This window comes from Pinus tabuliformis, chromosome 2_2 (genome assembly GCF_031772625.1).
Source record: "Pinus tabuliformis cultivar Carrire ecotype Pingquan chromosome 2_2, CPIR1, whole genome shotgun sequence".
Lineage (NCBI taxonomy): Eukaryota > Viridiplantae > Streptophyta > Pinopsida > Pinales > Pinaceae > Pinus > Pinus tabuliformis.
In genome coordinates this window covers 910,936,086-910,961,127 of record NC_142300.1, presented here as the reverse complement: position 1 = coordinate 910,961,127, position 25,042 = coordinate 910,936,086, and the positions used below count along the sequence as shown (strand labels likewise).

Here is a 25,042-nt window from a genome sequence, read left to right as displayed (position 1 = left end):
AAGTTAACAACCAAAACAATGGTAATCACAGAGTATCTGAAGTTCTTAGTGGAAAAGAACCCCATAGCATTGTGGCATAAGCTATAGAGTAGAGGCTGACTCTTACTCCAAATGAAATGCTTAACTGTGTCAGAAATAATTCAGTAACTAAACTTAATGAACTCAATGATCTATTTCAGGCCCAAACCATGACCAATTAAAAGAAGTGGGTTCTAACACCCCTTGTATTAATGTACAATTTATGAGAAAGACCCTTTGTTGGCCAGAGTTGGTTATTGTACGCATCGCAATATCTTTTTACAAGTTGTTGTGTCGAGAGGAAAGTAGTACGTGTAGTTTTGAGGGAGAATTCTAGGGGTTGGTCATGCCCGACTATCGTACTTCCATAGTCTTCAGCCTTACTGGTGCAAAAGCCTCCATTCCTGCCACAGGGACTTTGGTGATAAGGACTACGGGTCCCTGCCAATAGCCAAATGCCCTAGCAACCCATGAATGGTGCCAAGGAGATTCTTAAAGAGTTTGTGTGGACTCTGAAGTAGTTGGTGTGTAGCAGGAGAGGTGGAATCCCCCTGGAATCTCATACCAAGTTTCTGATATATGAGAGATACGGGAGTGCTTACGCTGCTATGCGAGGAATTCCCCACCCGAAGGTAGGGAAGGCCCGCAGGTTAGGAACCCCTCAATGTACCTATCACGAGAAGGGTTAATTCCATGAAACATCTTAATCTGACTTCGACGAAGTGGTGAGGTCTTGAAGTGGATATAGAGACTGAAGAGACCCTTGAGGCCAAGCCGCAATAGAAAGGAGCATCTTGAAGAAGTTTGTGTGATGGTAGATCTGGTTTCTGGGGAGAGCGTAGAGATCAATACCGAAGACCTTACATGGTGCAGAGTTGAATTCCCTTGACTGAACCATCATCGAATGATAAGGGAAGGGAATTTATTGTGGCATAAAGGGATTAAACCCTAAACTTAAGGAAAAGGATTAGATAAGGATTATCCTCTCGGAGTTTAGAACCAAGGGCGGGAAAGATTCTGATTAGAGCAGTCTAATTCTCGTCCTGTGTGATTGGTCACCTGACGTGGACTATCTGTGGGGTCCACGCAACCAAGAGGATAACCCAGAGGTTGGAGGACAAAACCAATGTTTTGATGGTAACATAAGAAAAGTGGTGTCAACCTTGACTTAGTCGGAGTCAAGAGGCCAGACCGTGCTGAGGGGAAGATGTGCGGTTGATGTGCCAACCTAAATGGGTTGAAGGTCAGTGTGAGGTGGTCAAAAGGAAGCCAAGTTGCAAGCTTTAGGATGAGCCAACCTCGACTAGGTCGAAGGTCAGGAGGTTGAGTTGTATGCTGGTGGACAGATGCACAATTGTCATGCCGACCTCAACTAGGTTGGAGGTTAGGAGGTCGGGACATGAGACGATGTGGTGAAGTGGGAAATGCATGTGTTCTGGCCATCCACTCACCTATTGATGGGACGATCACGTGGTAAACCACCGCATGGCAGCGTGAGATTGGTGACCACCATTCTTTGTGTGAGGAATTATATTGAATTGAATGAAAATAAATAAAAGAAAAAAAGGAAACCAAGGGTGCAACCCTCTTAATCCCATTTCCATGACCAGGTTATGGGGATCAGATTCGCGAGTAATGACTCTCTTACCTCGATAAGATAGGGGGGTATGTTTCATTTTCTTTTATATGGAAAATTATTACATGTCATTTATTATGTTTTACATTATTAAATTTTAAATAATTAAACTCTATTTTATCATATAAAGTTATTATTATTATTTTACATTTGAAAAAAAAAAATCAGCTTAATATCATTTTCTCCTTAAAAAATTAATAACAAACTTTATGTTATTCATTTCTGTGTATTATGTTAAGCGCCCCTTTTTTAATCACTTTGTTCGGTATCATGTCATTTGGCTCATAATTTTTTTGTTTATGAATTTGTGATATATATATATGATATTTTTATTTCTATTTTTTAAAATTGATATTTCATATCATTAAAAGATATTTAGGTATACATGGTTGTACCATTAATTTAGCAAAATATTTTTTGTGTATTTCTTGGGTTACTAAGGTTCCTAGAGACAAAACATTCCTAAATAAACCTTGATCCAAAAATATGCCATACAGCTAGATCGATTACAACAGATATTACGAAAGCCCTTATTACTAGTCTATCCAAACCATACATAACAAAGAACTAAAAATATGACAAGCAAGAGTCATTCAGACTCATAAAATGAAATGGGAGTTGGGTCTATGACACTCGATCTTGGAGGTGCAACAATGTCAGAGTCGCATTGTAAGTGTCCCTCTACATGGGTAAGCCTTGCATCCAACCTATCCAGGGTGAAGTATTGGTTCTTCAACATTCTTTTAATGTCATCCAAGGAGGCAAAGGCATTATGCCTCTCAACTTGTTTTTCCTTTCAAAACCAACCCCAACATAGTTTTCATCTGCCAGTACAATGCCACTAAGTTCAAATATTGCTTCTTTCGTCTCTTGGTGTGACTAGGGTTTGGAATCCAAGTAGATTCATCGTTCATAATTACAAAATCAGAGTGGGATTTCCTCTCCACCCCATTTTGGGTTTCCAACTTGCAAATTTATCTTCGTGTCTTAGCTAGCACATAATTGAAATATGTAGCAACAGAATCCTGGGCGAAAAGCCTTGATTTACTCTGGCCTTGTAGGAGGCTTCACCCACCCCCTGCCTGCAATGCATGCATTTCCTAGGTGGCATGAAGGTAATAAAAGGGTCACACATGTACCAACTGCTATAACTTCCAAAATCTACAAAGAAATAGGAGAACGCACCAATAACAACTCCCCTAGGGCTTTGACAACACCCTATAGATTCATCACCTAGACTCATCAAAATGACCACGCCACTTGAAGGGTTCACCGTCACAACCGACGTGACGTAAGCATATATCCAAGCATCAGAACCCACATGCCCAAGCATAATTAGCCAAAAATAAAGCTACAAGTTTCTTGGAGGGCAAACTTTACAACAAACTCTCGAAATCAAGATATACAAGGAGCACAAAGAGACGCTTAACCATACCCAAAAAATTTCATTGAGAACCCCTTGACCAGCAAAGAAGTCAAGCATAGACATTCCAATACCAAACTTTCTCAGTGCAGACATCAAATAAATCTAGTTGAGACAACTAGAGAACAAACACAATCGTTTCTCAAACCCTCCCAATCCACATACAGGATTCCAAAAACCCTAGACCAACAACCCATGAAAGCAACACAAAAGAAAAACAAGATTAGGGAGAAAATGACTTGCAATGCCTTGCCAGAACTAAAGGAGGAGCATCTCCATTGGTCGTTGACCTCCAGGAACAAAATCCATGACAGAATTTCCCCACACCCAACTTCAAATGCCATCCCACCACTGCATCCATAGGACCTCAAAATGCCAATAACTCACTATCACAACACCAAAATCGCCCACAGAAAAATTTAACTCCAAAACAGTGTACAAGATTGCCACCACCAATAGAAAAGTCGAGGTCTCAACCTCATCTTTGCCCCTATGTTCTACGCAAAATGCTCAAAATGCCATCGCAGTTGCCAAATTATAACAAAAGGTTGCCATCTGGTGCCATGCATGTGATTTCACGTTAGGACGAGTCACGCCCCTATTATAAATGCCCATCACATCTCAGAGTAGCAGGATTAACACCCAAGATACTCTTATCAATACCATTCACACCCATTAAAAATTCAATTAAAAATTATTAGTAAAATATTAAAACATTATTTTTTTAATATTATTTTAATGATATAATTATAAAAAAAATATTATATTTTTTTACTTATGATAATAAACCTAGTTTAACAATAAAGAGTTTATTAATTTAAAATTCACATAAACATGCAAAATACTTGACCATGGTTTATATTGAAACTAGCACAATTTAATCTTTTGGATTTTATGACTTATTATTCCATCTTGTTTGGCTTTTACAACCACCAATCCCAATTAATAATATTCTCGAAGTTAACTTGCACAAAATTTGAAGTGTACATCTAATGTCTGCACTGAATTGACAAAGTAAAAGTAACAGAGCACAGCATTTCTCTCGGCTTAATAAGACACCATAAAATAACAATTTCTGTCATTCAAGTGCAGGGATCTTCGACAACTTTTATTTGATTATGATATGCCAGAAGTTTGTTTTTGGAAACCTGCTGAACATAGTATTTAATTGAGAGAAATAAACAAAACATCCCAGGGAGGTAAGATTTTTAGAGTTTATTTTAATCAGCCATTGGTGCAAATATTTCCAGAAAGTTTAGCATGTTTTAGCTCTTTCTTAATTCAACACATCGAAGATATGGTAATAATGTATGTTATAGCATTTATTTCCATAACTCTTGGATTTCCATTTTGATGTGGAAACTTGTACTGTGATTACTGAAGTGTTCAGCGTTCAGGTTAAAGTGTTTTTTCATATGTAATAAATTTGAAGCTTGAATATGTAATAAATAAAAAAATTTGGAATTTTATGTTTTAATTTCGAGTAAGATTGTAGTTATTTAAAATGTGTTTTCAAATGTATAAATAGATTTGGAAAAATGAAAAATTAGAAGTATAATTAAAAAAAAGTAAAAAAATACTTAGTTAAACAACAATATTATGATTTTTTTTATATTTGGAATCTATTTGCAATAATCTTATCTATATTTTTCAAAAACCTCCTATGAAATTGAAACGATAAGCACAAATATAAGATATGAGTTTTTATGGTATTTGAAATCTATTTGCAATAATCTTACCATGTTTTTCAAAGACCTCCTATAAAATTGAAACCATAAGCACAAATATAAGATATAGTCCAAATTTTATTTAAAAAGAGTACATACAATTTAGTTACAAACATGGTTAGAGGAACTTGATAACCCAAGATCTTAGATTATAATTTATGGGCGTACAGCCAGCGATGATTCCTAAGAACTAGTCTACCACATGCATGGAAGGTGTGAGCCAGGACTTTGGTACCATGACTGACATGACTGCATTTACAAGGACTGCAGCAAAAAATTGCAGAGAGCATTTTGACAATGTCAAGCATTAAGTTGCAGCCAATCCAGTGGAGGAATTAATTGTACAAGCATTTTGCTTACTCAGTCTTACTGTAATCTGGAAACCTAATTTGCAATAAACTCACCTCATCATCGCGATACGAAGAGATACGCAACAAATCCTTTTACCATTTTGGATCTTCCCACAAAAGTCGCATGAGATATCAGAAGTCTGACAACAAATGAGGACTCCAGCTATTACTGTTCCATCCAATCAGTGCTCTGATGGCTTTATACACTGCAACTTTCATGTATTATTTTAGAAGCCCAAGCTGGGGTGATGAAGAGCAGCTGTGGTGAAGATAGATAAAGAAATATGAGGTCTTGCAGTTTGCTTAATACTCTCGGGATTATGATGCGCCATGCATGCAATCTGTTGCTGCTCATCATACCTGCCATGGCAGTTGTGACTAATTACTCTCAGCTGAATAACAGCTACATTGCATTCATATTTGGCGATTCGCTTGTGGATGCGGGGAATAACGACTATATCTTCACGCTTTCCAAGGCAGATTCGCCTCCCTATGGGATTGATTTTTCACCATCGGGGGGACGTCCCACTGGGCGGTTTACCAATGGGAAAACAATCTCAGACATTATTGGTATGTGCAAGAAACGTTTAGCTGGTAACAATCTTCTTTTGTTTGTAGATTCTGAATTTTGAATATGGGGTCGGTTCTGCAAACTTGAGCTTATGTGCATGGCAGATTTTTGTATTTGAATTTATTTTGGAAGAGTTTTTGTATGCTGCAAATTCATGTATTCAAGATGGTAAATTTTTGTATCTTAGGATTTGGATGTATATTTACATAGAAATGCTGGTTATATAATGTATTTGAATTTGTTTTGGAAGAGTTTTTGTATACTGCAAATTCATGTATTCAAGATTGTAAATTTTTGTATCTTATGATTTGGATGTATATTTACATAGAAATGCTTGTTATATAATTGTAAAATTTAAATTAATATAATATTTAAATCATGTGAAATGTGAAAAATATAAAGATGAATTATATTGTATAATTTTGGACAAAAATTTTGTTGATGTGATTTAAAAAGAAAAATATTATCAAATAGATAAAAAAACATAAATTCAATTATAAAAAAACTTATTAAATGATATATAAAAATATTTATTAAACAATTTATTTATATAAAATTTGAATTATGTAAAATTCAAATTCATCAAATACATATAAATTGTATTTATGTAAAAAAAAAATATTAGACAATCTCTATAAAATTTAAATTATGTGAAACCTGATCTGAAATCTTCAACAGAGATTCCAGTTCATTTGAAAAGAAATAATGATAATTTGTTTTTACAAAATCATTTTTTATTAAAATTTTGAATTAAAAGAAATTAAGTAATCTAGATTTTCAAAAAAAATTTCATATTCAGAACTTTTAAAGATTAGATTTATGAATTGAATTAAAATAAATTAAATACTCCAAATTTTCAGTCTTTGTTTTCACATTAAGAACTTTTAAAAATTAGATTTATGAAAAGCTTGGAGCAGTTAGTTTTTGCTTTTTTGTTATTTTATCTATGAATTAGGAACTAATAATTAAGATAGAATTAATAACTATATAAGTTAGTTTTTATTTATTTTGTTTTTTTATCTAAATTAATAGTTAGGATAAAGTTAATAACTATACAAGTTAAAACTTTGATAAGTATTTTCTTTTTTTTAATATAAGATTTATGAGTTATGAAGTAACAATTAGGATAGAGTTAATAATTAATATAAGTTGAAACTTTGATGAGTGTGGAGAGTTTATGTCAGGAAAATATTTTGTATTTAAAGTTGATTTTAGTTGTATATTAATATTTTAATTTGTAGATGTTTTAATTTTTTAAATTAAATAAATAAAATAATGATAAAATTTATATAAAAAAAAGTTTAAATTAATTAGATTTATTTTAAATAGTTGGAAAAATAACTAAAAATTTTTCACTCAAATTTAATATTACAAATAACATTATAAACTTCAATAAATTTTAAACATCATTAATAAAAACATATATATTCCACATGTCAAATATAAAAATATTTTCAATTTAAAAAATATTAACTTTTCCACATTAATTTCTAATGTAATCAAATTCACTTTCATAAAACACTGAACACACATCTACAGATCCTATACACGATAGTGGAAATTGTACAATTTGTTGCATGTTCATCATAGTATCAAAATTTGTAACTTAAATTCTGTTTTGCATCCTCAACCTTATAAAATAGGTTTTGTTGCAGGTTTATTCTACATTTAAAAAAAAAAGACGTCCAACCCTTTTCGATCCTCAATTTTCTAATATGGCTATTGTTTATTATGGTTCTGCAGGCCAGCTTTTGGGAGCGAAGTCCTTTTCTCCGCCATATCTGGCTCCCTCTTCTCACGGTCCTACCATCCTGGGAGGCGTGAACTATGCCTCTGGTGCAGCTGGAATTCTTAACGACACTGGCTCTCTCTTTGTACGCTCCAATCGAATAAATTCTATTAGATGACGTTATTTTGTTTTTTCTAATCTCTGCTTTTTGTTTGCTATTCTTTGATGAGCAGATTCTGGAATGGTACGATCTCTTTCAAAAACTATAATATGACTATTTTTATTTATCTTATTTAATTGGAGTTGGTATGTTTTAAAAGGAAAGGTATATATAACCTAACCAGATTTTTTAAAGCAATCTATTTTGGCATTTGACCTTCAAATATTAGTTTGCATAAGCTGATTTTACAGTGGGATGATCCACCTTTAATGGTAATGTATATGACTCTTTTATTATCCGGTTTATCTTGGATTTTGGGATTTCTTTATTCTTTAATAGGTCAGATGATGGTATGATCATATAGAGTAAATCAACTTTTTTTTCATTTAATAGTAGAAAATAACCTTGGTTTACAAATGTCAAGACTGTTATATAGTTGCTGTAGGAGTTTGAGGTGATTTTTAAATTTTTGGGAGGTGAGAATTAAGTTATTAAATTGTAATATTTTATTATTTAAATTGTATTTTAACATATAAATAGATTTAAGGTTGTGAAAAAGATATGAAACAATTAAATTATGTAAATTTAACAAAAAAAATTAATAAAAATTATATCAGAAAATTTTTAGAATACTATCCAATATAGTTCATCTTCAGAACTTTCAAGATTCCCAATATTATGAACCTATTCAATCCCCAAAAAGATGCTTTTCCAAAAATTTTAGGAAAGAGAAACCCTTATAATGGGTGGTGTTATATTTATCCCTGTGGCTTTTTCACATATCTGGATTAGTGCAGATGGATCTATCTCAGCCCATATTAGCTAACGTACAGTGTTAATTTTATTGTCAGATAGGACGGATCTCTCTAGATACACAGATTAACAACTTCGAGAATACAAGAGGAGAGCTGGTCAGAATGCTTGGCGAGAAAAATGCGGAGGATTTTCTCACAAAGGTCATATTTTCAGTAACAATTGGTGCAAACGACTTTTTAAACAATTACCTGGAGCCTATAGTTTCCATTCCGGAGAGAGCAAGGATTTCTCCTGACAAGTTCGAAAGAATCATGATTGTCCAATTCCGTCGACAACTGCTGGTATTAAATCGATCATGGAATCTCTTCGGTAAATTAAACTGTAATTATTGCGCAGAGAAAAGCGAGGCACTGCATTTGTGAGTTTAAGTCTATTGCAGACTCCTGGAATATTTTGGAATCTGAGGGACATAAGCATGGTCAAAAAATTGACCGCACCCATATTTATATGATTCCAAAATATTTTGAGAATCTGCAATCGACTGAAAAATGATTTTTTTTTGTTGATTTAAATATTGTATTTCATGACTTTTTTGAGTTATCATCAGAATTTGAACCTTAAATCTTATGATTTCCTTTAGTGAGATTACAGATAACTAAAAACATTGATGATTTATTGATGATTTACTTGTTTTATGAAATGGCAAATTAAACTAACCATAAACTTGTTACTATTATATTTTTATTTAAAGTATATAACTATACTAATTCCAGGGCTTCTTAATTGGTTCTGCAGAAATTATACAGTCTAGGTGCTAGAAAATTCATAATTTCTGCAGTCGGACCGATTGGCTGCATTCCATATGATCGTGTCATTAATCTGGTACCGCCTGGTCGCTGTGCTGAATCCTCAAATGAGATGGCAAGGGCATATAATGCGTTGCTAAGGGATTTGATCGTTGGACTCAACACAAAACTCGCTGGAGCATTCTTTGTATATGCAAATGCCTATGATAGTGTTCTAGGAATTCTCCAAAATTTTGGAAACTATGGTAAGGAATAATAGAATCTAATAGAAATTTTCGAGTTATTCATATTTTTCACTATTTTAAATGAATAACATTTATAACATTATATATTGTAATAGGATTATTCTAGATTTATCTGAGATCAAATTGCTTTAGACCTAATATTTATTTATTATAGAAGTATCTGAAAAGAATAGGTTTTTGGTGACATTTGTTTTTGCCATTATTATAAATAAATAATGTATATAGTCATTTTTATCTTTCTTGTAATTTGAGATATTAAAAAAAAAGAGAAAATATTCATCTACAATATTCTTGAAATTTACAATAATTCAGTATTCATCAAACATCTCTGCAACCATATAACCATCGCATATATGCACAATGATTTTAGCGATAGAGCACCTCATCATAAACCCTATTGCTAACCAGAAATTTAAATGTCCGATGGGTTTCAGGATTCGAGAATGCAGATGACCCTTGCTGTGGGGATGTGATACCACCAGTGCCATGTTCACTGCGGAGCAATATGTGCCAAGATCGATCCAAATATGTTTTCTGGGATGCATATCATCCTACTGAAGCTGCCAATATGATCATTGCCAAACAATTCCTTGATGGGGACCAACGCTTCGTCTATCCTATCAACGTTCGTCAACTGTTTCTTCTCTGAATATTCACACTAGATCTGTCTTCTCCATGTATGCCATTGCCTAAAACAGTCTCTAGGAGGGATCCAAGGTTTCTTTGCTTCAATTAAACTATGACGATAGCTTGAATCTGGATTATGATGAAACGAAAAAGGTGTAACTCTAAATATATCTATATTTGATTGACTGTTGCTTTGCTTAAATTAAACTACGAGGATAGCTAGAATCAGGATTATGACGGAACGAACAAAGCTGTAAGCCTATATATATGATGTTTGATCAAATGTTATTTTGCTTAAACTAAACTGGGTTGATATCTTAAATCTGATTCACGTGGGAACAAAAATGTTGTGAGCTTGCAAATATTATATTCATTCTGCTTATGATTTTGCTGGTTGATTGGAGAGGGGAATATTCAAAATTATTTATTTATTTTAATTTTATTTAAAATTTAGTAGATATTTTTAAAATAATAAATTTAAGTTGTTTAATGTGTAAAAATTTAAAAAAAAAAAAAATTAGTGTTAAATTTATTTATGTATTAAAATTATATTTTATATTAAAAAAATATAATTTTAATCAAAATTGTATTGCCAAATTCCAACTAAAAATCACTTCATTTATTTATACAAATATCAACCCAATTTCCTATCTAAATAAAACCACATTGAGACCCAAGTCTTTATATAAAAAAACCAAAAAATATAAAGTCAAATAAATCGCATATATAAAAAATTTAATTAAGGAGTGGAATTATATTTAAATTTAATGAAATTTTATGTCTAGATATATGTGTATGGATTGAAAGACCAATGTCTATGGAAGGATGACATATATAAAAAGTTTAATTAAGGAGTGAGTTATATTTAAATTTAATGAAATTTTATGTCTAGGCAAGGATGGCATGTATAAAAAGTTAAATTAAAGAATGAAATTATATTTAAATTTAATGAAATTTGTAAAAATATGTTATTATTTCGGTGTATTTAGTTAATTAAGTTGTTGATTTAGTTAAATAAGTTAGTTGTTGTTTGTGCATCTGATATGGTTAAATAGTTTTTAGATTTTGTTATTGCATCAGATATATAAAGAGTTTAGTCATTAGTTATTTTTAAAAATTTAATTGTTTTTATGGATTTTTTTAATTTTATTTTATATTTGTAGAAAAAATAACAAAAACTGGTTAATTCAAAATTATTTTAACTTTAACGACCATATTAATTTAAATATTATTGCGTTAAGTAACAAATTTATCCATATTCTTATACCTAGAAAATTATTTATATAATTAATTGATATCACAAAGTTACGAATAAGAATTAATGGGAAAGCACCAAGTTCCAACTACGCTTCACCACCGAACGGTAGGGTTTTTGCCACTATTTTGAGAGAACCCACAGAATACTTTTGGTTTCAAAAGGAAATTGCCATTATTAATACAGAAAGTCGCCATTCGATTTACCAGGTGCATAGACAAGCGAAAGACACCTGTAAACTTCGTGTAACAGATAGACAAGGTGACGAATCAAAGAACCTGAAGGTGATAAATACTAGGATTATCAGATCTTTTCTAATGCAATAAATTTTGTGCTTTGAACTGTGTCTTGCTCGGAGAAGTTATTTTAAAAATTATTTATAATAATAATAATAAGATAAATGTTTGGGATAATTTGTTGGGAAAAGAATTAGTAGTTGCAATTTATATTTTTTGAAATTATTTTCAACGATTTAGGTGTTTGTTTTGGTTTTTAACTTTTTTAAATGAGGTTTTGTTAATTATTTTGGTCAAAAAAGAATGGATTTTGGTAATATCATAACAAAGTTTTAGTATTAATGTTGATAAATAAAAATTGATTTTAATTATTGGGATGTAGTGTAAATGGGTTTACAAAACCAAATTAAATTAAATATTTATATAGGCTATAACAAATGTTTAAGAGTTTAGTTAAGTGAATTGAAAATATAAGAAAGGATTTAAAGGTATTATGGATTAGTTAGCAAGTATGAGAAGATCCAATTTTTTTTACAAGTTGTAATTATAAATTATGACAGTTAAGTGTAGGACATTTTGGAAATTGCTTATAAGACATATACAAAGTAAAAAAAATAAAGTTTCAAATTCTTAGAAAGAGCTATGAAAATCTAAAAATAAAGTATTACAAGTTTGTTAGCCAATTATGACTCAAATGATGAATGTAATAAACTAGCTAAGAATATATGATCAAGATATAGTACACCAAAAAGTTGTTGAGAAGCTTGCCAACCAAATTTGATGTTGTATTTATTGCCTTCGAAGAATAAAAAAATGTAGCACAACATTCCATAGATGAGCTAATGAGATCCCTACTATCCCGTGTAGCACAACATTCCATAGATGACTTAATGGGATCCCTACTATCCCATGAGATGAGGATCAACAAGGATGATGACTCAGATAATTCCTTCAAATCACGGGCTTATGTCACAAAGGTAGAGGAGGGAATACAAGAGATAGGGGTAGATACAACAAAGACAACTCACAAAGAGATGGTAATTCAAACACTCAGGAAAAAGAGATAAGTTAAAGAAAATCCACAAAGATTAAATGGGAGTGGTAGAGGTCATAAGAGAACAAGAAGATAAGATGAATATAAATCCATTTTCTATTATTGTAAAAAGTATGAGCATTATGCTAATGAATGTGAGAAAAGGCATGCATTATCTAAATAAATAAATAAATAAGTACATCCAAGTCTACATTTTTTACTTATGGTGTTTCCTAAGATTATAATAAATACCTTTAGTTGCTAGATAGTGGTTTTCATAACCATTTAATTAGAAATAGGAATCTATTTGCAAGCCTAAATATGATTTTTAATTTGTCATTGATATTCCACTTGGCAGTTTGTCACAAAAGGTCTCTAAAATATATAGAAAATATGAAATGTACAATCAGGGTTAATTTTCCTTAGAATCCTGGATTTATTAAATTATTATTTCTACTTATGTATGAAATATATGAGATAAAATAAATGAGAACAGTGAAAAAAATTATGTTTACCCAAAATTGTGTAATGTAATTAAGAATATACATTGTTGGGGTGTCAACATTGATACTACGATGTCAAAATTTATTATATGATGTAATATTCATTTTTATTGAGTCGTCAAGCCCAATATGAAGGAGTTTTTGTCATGTAATGCTACATTTAAAAATAAATAAAATAATACTTACATTAACAAATAAAAAAAATAGTAATAACAAAAAATAAATTTTCGACTTAATTTTACATCAACTTTATATAGAGACATAAAGTAATTAAAAGTTAAAACTTTTTAATTGACTTTTTAGTGTAAAAGAGATATGTGATTCTTTTACTATTTATTATGGAGTGCACAAATGGCATGTAAAATAGTAAAAATCATATTACTTCCACCATAAATAAAATACTATTATACTTAATATAGAGTTGATAGATAACATGTAGAAATAATATTATTGATATTACCTTGGTCATAAATAAAATTATTCAATTTCCACCTTGATTTTACATTAATTTTATATAGAGAAATAAATTAATTAAAAGTGAAATCTTTTTAATTGACCTTTTAGAATGAGGAAGATATGTAATTCCTTCACTACTTAATAAGAAGATGGATTGTTGAATGGTGTTGTCATTGATGTCAACCCTGGAGTTTGAATTTGACTAAACACATGTCATTGACATTAATCTATTAATGAACGTTCTTATACTTATCTGGATTACATCAAGTTGGAAGCTCCATGGTTGGCTGGAAACCCTGGTTCTAGGGTTTGGGTTCCCTGGACTAAGGACATACCCTGCACTTGTCAAGAGTTTTTGAAGAAGCTAATTATTGAATTTGTCCCGAAGATCCTCACTAATGGATTCTCCTTTTCAAGATGTTATCAGTGGTATGTGGCACGCCATGAGACGCCTCCTCGTTTGAGAGAGATGCACATTTGACATTGAAGCCCCCAGCTTCTTGGCTAAAACCCCAAAGAGGATAATGATATAGTTTCTCTCTTTAATCAAGTCAAGTGGTCAAATGATCCATATTTTCTTTATTCATTAAATTATGGCTATAGGTGGGTTGTAAATATTGTTTGGGTCTTTTGGATCTAGAGCCAAATATACTTAAAAACCTAAAAATCCTCAAGGGGTTTCTCCTCAGAATCCTCCATTGACCAGCTTATCATTCAAACCATGAGTATTAGGCTTTTACCAAAATTTAAGGTTAATACAAGTATTTATTATATCCTTGAAAGTCAAGTTAAATCAAATTTAAAATTCCAAAAGAGAGTATACCTCCCTTAGAATCCTCCAACGACTATACTCAACGTTCATTTGAAGCCCTTCCTTAGTCAAAATAAAATCTATATAATAGTATTTCCTATTAGACCTTAAGTTATATGAACTTCAATGAAAGTTCTTAGGATCTAGCTCTAAAATGACTATTCGGACCCATGGAATTCAATGAAGGGTTCTTGGGATTTCTTTCTTTTTTTTTTTATTTTTTTTTTGGTTTTTTATGGTGGTTCGTTCAAGGTATCAAAGCACATGTCCAATACCTAGCTAGTTTAGTTTTGTGGATTTATGCAGACTTTTATTACAAACCCTCGCACACGCTTGTTGCAGGTATAAGCAATTGTGTTTCAGCCCTCCTCATTACAAGTCCAAGCATTGTCTAAGGCACCAAATTGAAGCTTAACTCATTCACCAACTTCCTAAAATGGTTGACGTCTAGTAACAGGCTTGTTTAGCTTCCTTTGCAATAACATAAGTATCATAAATCATTACTGAAATCGGTTTTTGTAGAGCATCATCTTCTAGGAAACAAATGCATTTTTTCATCTTTGTTCAGACTCTTGCCTTGATTCAGACTTGTGTACTTAGGCAGTCCATAGTGATTGGTTTCCAAGTTAGGACTATAACATGTTTCTCATACCTATACTCGATAAGGTTATAGACAACATTTGTGAACACCTACAGTGATAACCAACAACAGTCTTCATAACAGTGATAAAATCAATGTCTCTTGATCTAGATGATAGCAACCCACAACACTAGTTTGTCTCATCATCTATGCTCCTCATAAGGACCTCAAAGGGTTACATATAGCTTTGATGATTTTTGAGTAAAAGGATAAGAAATATTAACTAGAAGAACTTCATTATTTTACTTTGCGGTGTGGTATATGGTAAAGACACTTTAACTGTATGGAAAGAGGTCCCCTTGTCAATATATGACAATGATTCTCACAACAACATAAGACAATGACAATATTCTCATTATGTATCAGTGAACAAATTCAAGGATCAAATTCACTAAGCCAATGATTAACTTCCAATCTTGTTGAGTATAATAGTAACATTTCTTGCAAGAAACATTTGACTAATGCATTAGGTTGATATTTAATTAACTACACATTATACATACCAGTGATCTATACATATGTTGTTTGTAACAATATAACAAAGCTTTAGTAAGGAAGTACATTGTTTAATCTACAGGAAGGTACAAGTTTAAAAATATTTTATTACACCCTATATTAAGGTTCTCAGTACAGTAAAAGGCATATAGTCCAATGAAATTGTGTGGCATATTATTTTTCTTAGGGACATACTGTTCTTTGCTTTGATAATTTCATTTCTTTTTTTACACATTAAATTCACCCCACAACATCATAACATTATTCAGATTTACATCCTTATTTAGCAACATAGGCAAATATATAGAAAGAACAATATCATCATCATCAATGTAGTGGAACATAAATGAACAATAGAAGAAAATCATTAACACATAGAGACACTAGGATTGGTCAGAGACCAGGGAAAAACCCACTATGAGGAAAACCCTTTCAAATTATTCTTCTTATTAGATTGTCATTGAATGATTCAGCAAAAGAGAGTACAATGATCCATATCTTCATCCTTATGACTATCCAACAAAAGAATAAACTAAACAATATCCATGAGATGAACCCAACAATGTTCATACTCAAAACCATGACTCAAAAGGCTGCAATGATCTCTCACTGTTTGTGGTCAACTGTCAAACACTGCGGTAAACGAGCAAAAACTTCGAATGACTTAAATTTTAACCTTTAGGTCTCGGTCACATGTAGGAGGAGCTATGCGTGCAACTGGAAGGTTTAAGACACTCCATTGAGCCTGTAATCCAACGAATTCAATCAAAATCAACCTTTGGAAAGCCTGCGATGGTGACTCAGAAACCCTAGGTGCCAGACACATGGAGGACGACTTGTGCATGCAAATGAGATGCTTTGGTCGCACAGATGACATTTTTAGTGAGCAACTTTGGTCGAGTTCTTCCTATGTCATGCCTTTGATTAAGGCCCAAAACCCTAAAACAGATATGTGAGATTCAGAGCTTGCAGTTTCATCCTCAAGTGAACCCATTCCTCCGTAGACGCGCCTCAAACCTATGTGAACCAAAACCAAGAAAGAAGAGTGTCTCATGATGATGTCCAAATGAGGTAGAGGTTGCTTGAATTTATAGCCTTCCAAGGGTTTCCACTTTGCTTTAGGGCCAACCTGATCAAATATGCGCAATTGGGTTCATAACTCAAAAATACATTTTCCCTTGTCCAAATTAGATGATATTTAGGTCGATTTTGGTCCTCTCAAAAAGAGGAATTCAATGTAATCATTATCTCCATCAAATGAGTTTTCCAATGTGGAATTTAACCATAGTAACGTAATTTAACATGTCCTTTATCAAAAACTCATTATGCATATGTGAGACATTGTAGTAAGCAAGTGAATATGCATTAGTAATGAAAAACCTGCAGTAAAGTTGAGTATTAAGGATAACTAAAAAGGTCATCTACAATAGAATTAAATACAAAAGTGTTTGTGAGACTAGTCCAGTGAATAAAGATATTATATATAGTGACTTGACTTGACAGCTAGGCTTGTGACATATGACAGTGATCTTGTACTATGATACACATGATTAAAATCAACTCTTGATGTATGATAGTGACACATGTGATCTATAGTATATAAACACTCTAAATCATTTGTAGGATTGTTCAAGGATTGAATTGAGAATATTGGTTAGCCGTGATAGTGAGGCAGGACTTCTATTATTGATGATTGTACATCATCTAGGGTTTGATATGCAGTGGAAAAATATAATGTATTTAAACAATGATTATATCTGGAATTTTGATGACAATGGCACAATGTGTTGATGTTAAGGTTTCATGTTCAACAGCTTGGTACAATGTTCCATGAGCTTTCTAATGCACATTTATTTGTGAGCATTAAAGTTCTTGTGTCAAGGGCAACAATGGTTGACATTTAGTTACAACATTGATAGCTAAGGTTTAGTGTGCAGATTGTGTAGTGGTTTATTTGGTTATATGATTAAGCAAAGGTAAGATTATGTTTGATGTATGACTGTGTAGGTTCCATATTGAGCACAGTTGAGTAGTGAGGCTTCCATGGCTTCAAATGCAATATACGTGTCGATCATAGCAGCAAAATCTTCATTATAATTTATTTATATTTATTCAGAGCACAGAGGATCCAGTCTGAAAATTGTGAAACGTGATCAGTCGGCTCATTAGGGTGGCAGTGTGGTGCCAGGCTGGTGATTAGAGTCATCTTCAGATTGGAACCTGAGAACACTTCAGGGTGGCAGCGTGGTTTTAGGGCAAGTTGTATCTTGCATAAGGCATTGAAGCATTCATCCAATTGCAACTGGTACATAAGGTGTTGGAGCATCTATCAGGTTGGAGCTTAAAAATTAGGGTGTTGGGGCATCCTCCCAGTTGTAGTTGGTAAATAAGGTATTGGGGCATCCTAAAGGTTGGATCCTGTAAATCAGGGGGTTGGATCCTCCTTGAGTTGGAGCTTAAAACTTGATGTAATTATTCTTTTTAAAGAAGAAGACAAATATTAAGAAGTGTCTGATGGTTTTTGACCCAGAGGGGGTTTTCCACCTAAAAATATTTGTGTCCACTATCATGATTATTGTGCATTGTTGAATGGTGTTGTTTAATGATTTTTTTATCTGATTAAATATTGTGGAAGATTAACTAATGCTATGAAAATATTAATAAATTTCCAATTGTTGAATTGACGCTTCTGTGATCCATAACAATTATTAAGAAGAATTTCGGCATAAATCCTTGTTAAAAATAAATAATAATAATAATAATAATAATAAAATTTGACGCTCGTTTTAATTTTTACTATTTCCTTATCAAAAATTCTATGAATATTATTATTCCTATTTGTTACTAAGTTCTACCTTTATCATATAAATAAAATTAAAATGAAAATAGAAATATATATTAATTTTAACCAATACTCATAATTTATTCCATTAAAATAAGTAAATAAATTAATAAATTAGCAAATAATTAAATAAATAAATAAATATTTCTAATATATAAAGCAATTCCATTGACTAAATAAATTAGAATTAGGTAACTTAGTATAATAATTAAAATAAAATAATTTAACATCCTATGATATAAAAAACCCCTTTTTTCGTATATGATTAAATAGATTATAAATGAGTTAAATTAATAATTTGTTAACCTAAGAGAAAGATATTAATATGATAAATTACAGGTAGTTATTTATTCTATTAATTTTGACTTATTTATTTTCATCAATCTAGCCATTTTGGATAGTCGTTGATGGTCAACCCAGTTAACCTAGCCATTTGGATGATTTGCTCTCCCTATATAATTGGCAGCCATGATTTGACTCCTCAACTTGTCCTGACGATGAACCACACTAGTTGGTTCGAAACGCGTCGACAAAGGTTTTCTATATGTGATTTACGCCAAAATTCTTCTTAATAAAATTTCCAATTTCTCAGAAATACTTATTCACCCCCATCTTAGTATTTCCAACAATTAGTATTAGAGTTAGGTTTCTTCAGTAGCAGCTTAACATCTAGAAGGAAAATATCAGAGGGAAGAGATGGGAAAATCAAAGAAGCAATCCACCAAGCGTTCAAAGGAAGTTCCAGGTATTAAAATAATTTCAAATCCTATTACTACTAATAATAGGAAGGAAGCACCTACAGAAGAAGATGAAGAAATGAGCGAGATCGAATTTCAAAACGAAGTTATCAGAGTTATAAAGGAACTTAAGATTGAAAATGAACATGTCAAATTTATGGAAGAAGAACTGAAGATAGCAAAAGTACGTGTCGGAAGTCTTAATAAGAAGAATGAAGAATCTAAGGAAATCATTAGCAGCCTTAGAATTCAGCTGGAAGAAGCCAAAAAATTCAAAGAGTCGGAATGGAAAAATGCAAAGAAAGTAAATCGCACACTCAAAGAAGAAGTAGCTCTATTGAAACTCCAAGTGTAGGAAGCAGATATAAAAGAGAAAGATTTGGAAATACAACTGAAATAATTTGACTAAAGGTACGTATCTAAGCAAAAAGAATTAGATACAACTATTGTTAAAGTAGGCAGCCTCAAGAAAGAAAATGAAAAGTAGAAGGAACATACAGAAATTCTCAACAGAGAAGCAGAAAAGGCCACTCTTTTAAAGCTACAAATAGAAGAAGCAAAAAGAAGAAGACAAATATTGAAAAGCCAGTTTTAAGAATACCTTTCTCAAAAGAAACAAGAACTTGGCGTGGCTCTTAATGAAATCAACAAGTTCAAGGATTGGAAAAAAGAACACTTGTGGGTTTTTGATGAGAAAGATTAAGAATTGGCTCAGTTGAAAATGAAGGCAGAAAGAGAATATAAAGATCCATGTAACAAAGGCACAAGCTCCAAGACTTCAAAAAAATAGAATGAGCATAAGAATGATCGAATTGAAGGACCAAAGAAGATTAAGGATGTTGCAGCTCCAAAGAATAATGTTGAAGTAATCAAGGACAAAGGACAACAAAAGACTACACCATCACCTCCAAAGAAGAACAAATATAAAGACCATCCAGGTATGCTAATTCATTTAACGGTTATTATTTTTCATGTAGTAAATTTAGACATATGGCTAGGGATTGTAAAGTTTTTGGTAGGTACAATTATCAAGGGTATTATCAAAACCCTAGAAGTAGATTTGTAGGATCACGAGACACGTTTCACGATGGTTTTCTCAACAGAATGTACATGTCATTTGCTCCATCACTTAGGCCAAATATTGAATGTCTCAAATGTCATAACTATGGCCATATAGCTCATAATTGCAGATACAAGGAGGAATCTTCCACGAATGATAACCCCAACATTGAATGTTACAAGTGTCGTAACTATGGACACATAGCTCGATATTGCAAGTACAAGATGGAATCAAATGTGAATGAAAAGCTTAACAACATGTACAAGAAATTCTGGAGAATAAAACAGGTACAATAAGATCAAGCAAATGAGAAAGTATCAGTATTTATGCTTTAAAGTTTTGTAATGGTAAAAGGACATGATGAGTCAACATGAGCATTGGACGATGGCATGGTTTAGAATGATATAGTTGAATAGTTGGGTGATACATTATTTTGAAAGGTCCAGTTTTTTGACTCCCTGAATTTTGAAGAGGGGGAGTCTATGTAGCAATATGTGGCAAGTTTTTGAAGACCTATCTATCGACAGGTTGATAGTTGACATATATGCAGCATTAGGTGCATAATAGAAACTTCAAGTCAAATGTGTCTAAATCCATGGCACGTTTAGGGATAAGAAATAGTTAAGTCAATGTATTGCAAGAGATATATGGTCAAGAGAACTAGTCAAGGAATACATCCATAATGAATGTAAAAAAATTGATATATCATTAGAAGAAGTCAAGGAGTCATCCCCATTGAGAGCCTGATAAATAGCAGGTTAGCAATGCAGAATTGCAGAAGGTCATGGAAAGTTGTGAAAGGAAAAATTTAGCTATGGGAGTATTTATGAAGTATAACATGATAGGAGGAGACAGGTCATTGCAGCAAGTATTGAGGAAAGAATTTGGAAGAACTTACAGATACTTTGCAGGAAGACAGAGGAAGGCTTCTTGTCAGGGGGAGCACAAGCATATTATAGGTCCATGGGAAGCAAGAAAATTGTCAAGGAGAGTCACCCTTTTCCATTGATGTCAAAGGGGGAGAGAAAGCACGAGAAGGAGATCAAATCATGAATTTGGGGGGGTTGTACTCGCATAAGGAGCATGTGTGTTATATTAATGACAAAGGGGGAGATTGTTGAATGTTGTTTTCATTGATGTCAACCCTAGAGTTTGAGTTTGACTAAACACTTGCCATTAATGTCAATCTAATAATGAACGCTATTATATTTGTCTAGATTACGTCAAGTTGGAAGCTCCACTATTGGCTAGAAACCCTAATTATAGAGTTTGGGTTCCTTGGACTAAGGACATAACCCGCACTTATCAAGGGTTTTTGTAGAAGCTAATCATTGAATTTGTCCTGGATATACTCTCTAATGGATTCTCCTTGTCAAGATGTTTTCGGTGGTATGTGGCACACCCAGAGAAGCCTCCCTTTTGTAGATATTCGCATTTGAATTTGAATCCCCCAACTTCTGGGCTAAAACCCCAAAGAGGATAATGATATATTTGCTCTCCTTGATCAATTAAAATGGTCAAATGATCCATTCTTTATTTATTCAGTAAATAATTTCTATAGGTGGTGTAGAGCTATAAAAAGGGTCTCTTTCACCTCTAATTACCTCACATTAATATGTCAATCCAGGAGCATTTTGTTATTTCAAAGAGTGTCTCAGTCTGAGGCTATCATTTGTTAGAGTAATGCTAGTAGTACAGCATTCAACAAAAATACAAGAGTAAACGGATGCTTGTCTATAACTAAGTTACTTCAAATGAATAAATCACACACTCTAAAGCTAGGCAACTTATCAGTCAAGGGTTCGGCAGCGATAGCCCATCCCTTTGGAAACTGATGGAAAGGAAGTTAGAGCATGGACCACAGGTCTGGGAGCTAGACAGTAAATGCCGAGGCTCACTACAGCCACAGATCGTCTCACACCAAAACAACAAATGCGAGTAAATGAAACGGCAGGTAGAAAAATGGAACAGCAAATAAGAAATTGAACAGCAAATCTGGAATGGAATAGCAATGCTAAAATGGAACAGCAATTCTGAAATGGAACAGCAATCGAACAACTAAGTCTCGCGAGCAGTAATCAAGCTTTATTCTACTAACTCAAATGCACTCATTGTAATCAAACAGCAATCTTTCATTCTCCAGGCAAATCAAGCAGCACACACTAATGGAACAACATTAATTACTAATAAGTTATGGAACAGCATTTGGAAATCATACACACACACACACAACACGCTTGAAGAGTAATCTGATCTAGCATCAATCTTCATTAACAGGAATACAACTGCGTTTCAAAATGGAACAGCATCACTCCTGAATCGTAAAGAACACAACCTTCAGATAAATTCTATCACATGAATGTACAACATAAGAGCTCTGTAACAAAATAGTAACAATATTCGGTCAAGACTAATAATATTCAATCAACTCTGAAAGGATTAGTAATATAATGCAGAGTCAATACAATAGTTCTGTCTGTAAAAACCTTAATGAATGAATCTTAACAGAGCATATGATGTAAACTTATAAAGCATATCAGATTACCAAATAACGATGATAAGCAAACCACGCAGAAATCAAATCGTAGTGATACAGAAGCAAGTGTCCTCCGGGGCTGGGCCCTTAGCCTCCAAGGGTACACCGCTTTAAGTTAATCTAGACGCAGAGATAAGATAATCACCAAGTTTATATTAATGCATAAAACAAAAGTACAATGAACCAGTTTCAACGAGACTCGATGATCAAAGTTCGATCTTTAACAGAAAGTTACATAAAAGCATAATCCCCCAAAGCTAACAGTGTCGTCCCTTTATATAAGGGTGACGGCGGAGATGTCTAAGTAACAAGATAAATAAAGCAGCGATCCCTCAGGATCAAAGATCCTGAGGGATTCGCCAAACTGTTAATCCTTAATCATTTCTTTTCTCCTCCGCTGAGCTGGTGTCTTCTCCTCCTTTTCCGGGCCAGTTTGCTTTGATCTGCTAAGCCTTGTTTGTACTCGATCCCCCGTCAAAGGGACAGCAGTTACCATGTTCTTGTCTTTTTCTTTGGAACAGAAGCTCCTTGTTTTCACCCTTTCCTGCACAGGAGAATGACAACTATCAGCGGTTAAGTCTTGCGTATTAATCCCACATGTTTTGTTATACTTCTTTATTGTTTTCCAAGTTCATGATGAAAAAAGGTTTACAAATTCTACTGAAAATCCACTGAAATGACCATCAAAAGCATACCTTTTTAGTACTCCACACACCCCCCTGCTTACCTTGTTTCATACCCTCATGAAAATGTTGTAGTTGACATGCAAGGCAGTGAGAGAATAGGCTGGAGAAGGAATCTCAAGCGGAGGCCTACAGCCGTGGTGAGTGACTAGGTAGTCAAAGAACTGGCCTGTTTGACCCTCAAGCATCTCATATAGGGCTTGATATCCGGGTGCAGGGTGCCAGATAAATGGACTGCGGAATCTATATCCTAACCAGGATGGCCCTACCCTCAAAATGCTTTCTCCATAGAGGTTCAAACGGTTGGCAGCTAATCGAAAATTCTCATACTTAAATGGATCCCTGAGCTGGATGTTTGGATTAGAGATTCGATACCGAAATTTGGCTGCATCAATGGCGAGGTCTTTGATAGAAAGAAAATATTCTAAACTTTGTCGAATGAGTGCCTTGTGCATGGGTCCTAACGTTTCAATGACACCCGGAGTTCTCATGATGTTTCTATGTGCTTTCCACAACTGTACTAGGTCCCTAGGCTCAACCCTTACCCACAAGTCTAGGCCATTTTCCTGCCTCTGGAAATTATTATAGGCTTTGAGCCATTTAATCTGATTAACCTCGAATGAGATGAATGCTTGCAATTGGATGTCTCCAACAAAAGGGCCAGGGTTCAGTTCAGTCTCTTGATCTAGCACGAGGTTATGCAAATAGAATTCACACAGCAATCTCTGGACCTTCACCCCATTTTGTTTACAACAGTCTATAAAGTCATTAACAGTGTTAATTTGTATAGGGGCACCTGCTTTAACAGCTTTTATTTTTAATTGTAAGTACCGTTCCAGTAAAAACAGAGCATAGTTTTTTGCAGGGGCCCTACATGCTAAAACGTCATTGTATAAAGAACACAAGGTATCCATCTGCTTGATAACAGTATCTAGCCTACGAGTTACCTTTGCAACTTTCTCTTGTTCCTTTCGCCACCCTTCAAAGGCCTGGCTTTCGGATTGATTGACATTCCTTAGTTGCTGTTGTAGTTCTTCATACTTCTCGCGAGGGACCGTTTGCTCTCTAAGCCTTTCTGCTTCTTGCTAAGCCTGTTTCAATCCCTTGCGCAAGGTCAGTGTCTTTAGATCTCTTCTCCATGCAGTAGTGGAGGCCGGGAGTTTTGCCTAAACTTTCTTATTGCATTGTTTCGAGTTCAGAACCCTTATCACCCCTGAGGGTGGTGCCTCCGTCTGAATTTTCTTGTTGTCTGTTTCTTTTTTAACACGAATATCAGCTTGCTGCTGTTCCTTTTCAAATGGAACAACAGTCTATTCCTCAGCATCATTTGGAAAAGCAGCTAGATTTTCAGCAGGGTTTTGAACAGCAGGGCGATTTTTGGTCCTCCGCCTTTTTATCTTGCGGAATTTTACTACAGTGGTCACCTTTTTCTTCCCTGTAGTCTTCCTTACCCTCTACCTTGCTTTCAGGATCCTGATCTACTGGTGGAGCTACGCTATTATGCTCAATAATCTCCGTTGTTCCTTTCGTAATTCCCTAATTTCCAATGTTTTATTAGAAGGAACAGCAGGCTGTCTGCTGCGTTTTGGACCGTGACTAGTCCCTGGATCTTTCCCCTGGAGTGCTTCTTCGTTGTTCTGTTCTGGCTGTTCTAAGGTAGGAACCCTAACTGGTTCCGTCACTTCCTAGGCAACTTCTTTTTCTACT

General features: G+C 33.6%; 1 protein-coding gene across 1 annotated transcript; it reads left to right on the top strand.

The window, feature by feature from the left end:
* Positions 1 to 5,519: 5,519 nt before the first annotated feature.
* Positions 5,520 to 10,070, top strand: LOC149195982 (GDSL esterase/lipase At5g41890-like). The gene is made up of 5 exons (XM_089408088.1): positions 5,520 to 5,724; positions 7,469 to 7,599; positions 8,466 to 8,711; positions 9,166 to 9,421; positions 9,856 to 10,070. Exons 1-5 carry the CDS (start codon positions 5,520 to 5,522, stop codon positions 10,068 to 10,070), a joined length of 1,053 nt encoding a protein of 350 aa, XP_089264214.1.
* Positions 10,071 to 25,042: the final 14,972 nt, after the last annotated feature.

What these genes read in the sequence shown, in the direction of transcription:
- LOC149195982 (XM_089408088.1), top strand. Translation starts at nt 5,520, where the DNA reads ATGGCAGTTGTGACTAATTACTCTCAGCTGAATAACAGCTACATTGCA. An exon ending in ACGACACTGGCTCTCTCTTT is followed by an intron (nt 7,600 to 8,465) that starts GTACGCTCCAAT and finishes TTTTATTGTCAG; the next exon opens with ATAGGACGGATCTCTCTAGA. An exon ending in AATTCCGTCGACAACTGCTG is followed by an intron (nt 8,712 to 9,165) that starts GTATTAAATCGA and finishes TTGGTTCTGCAG; the next exon opens with AAATTATACAGTCTAGGTGC.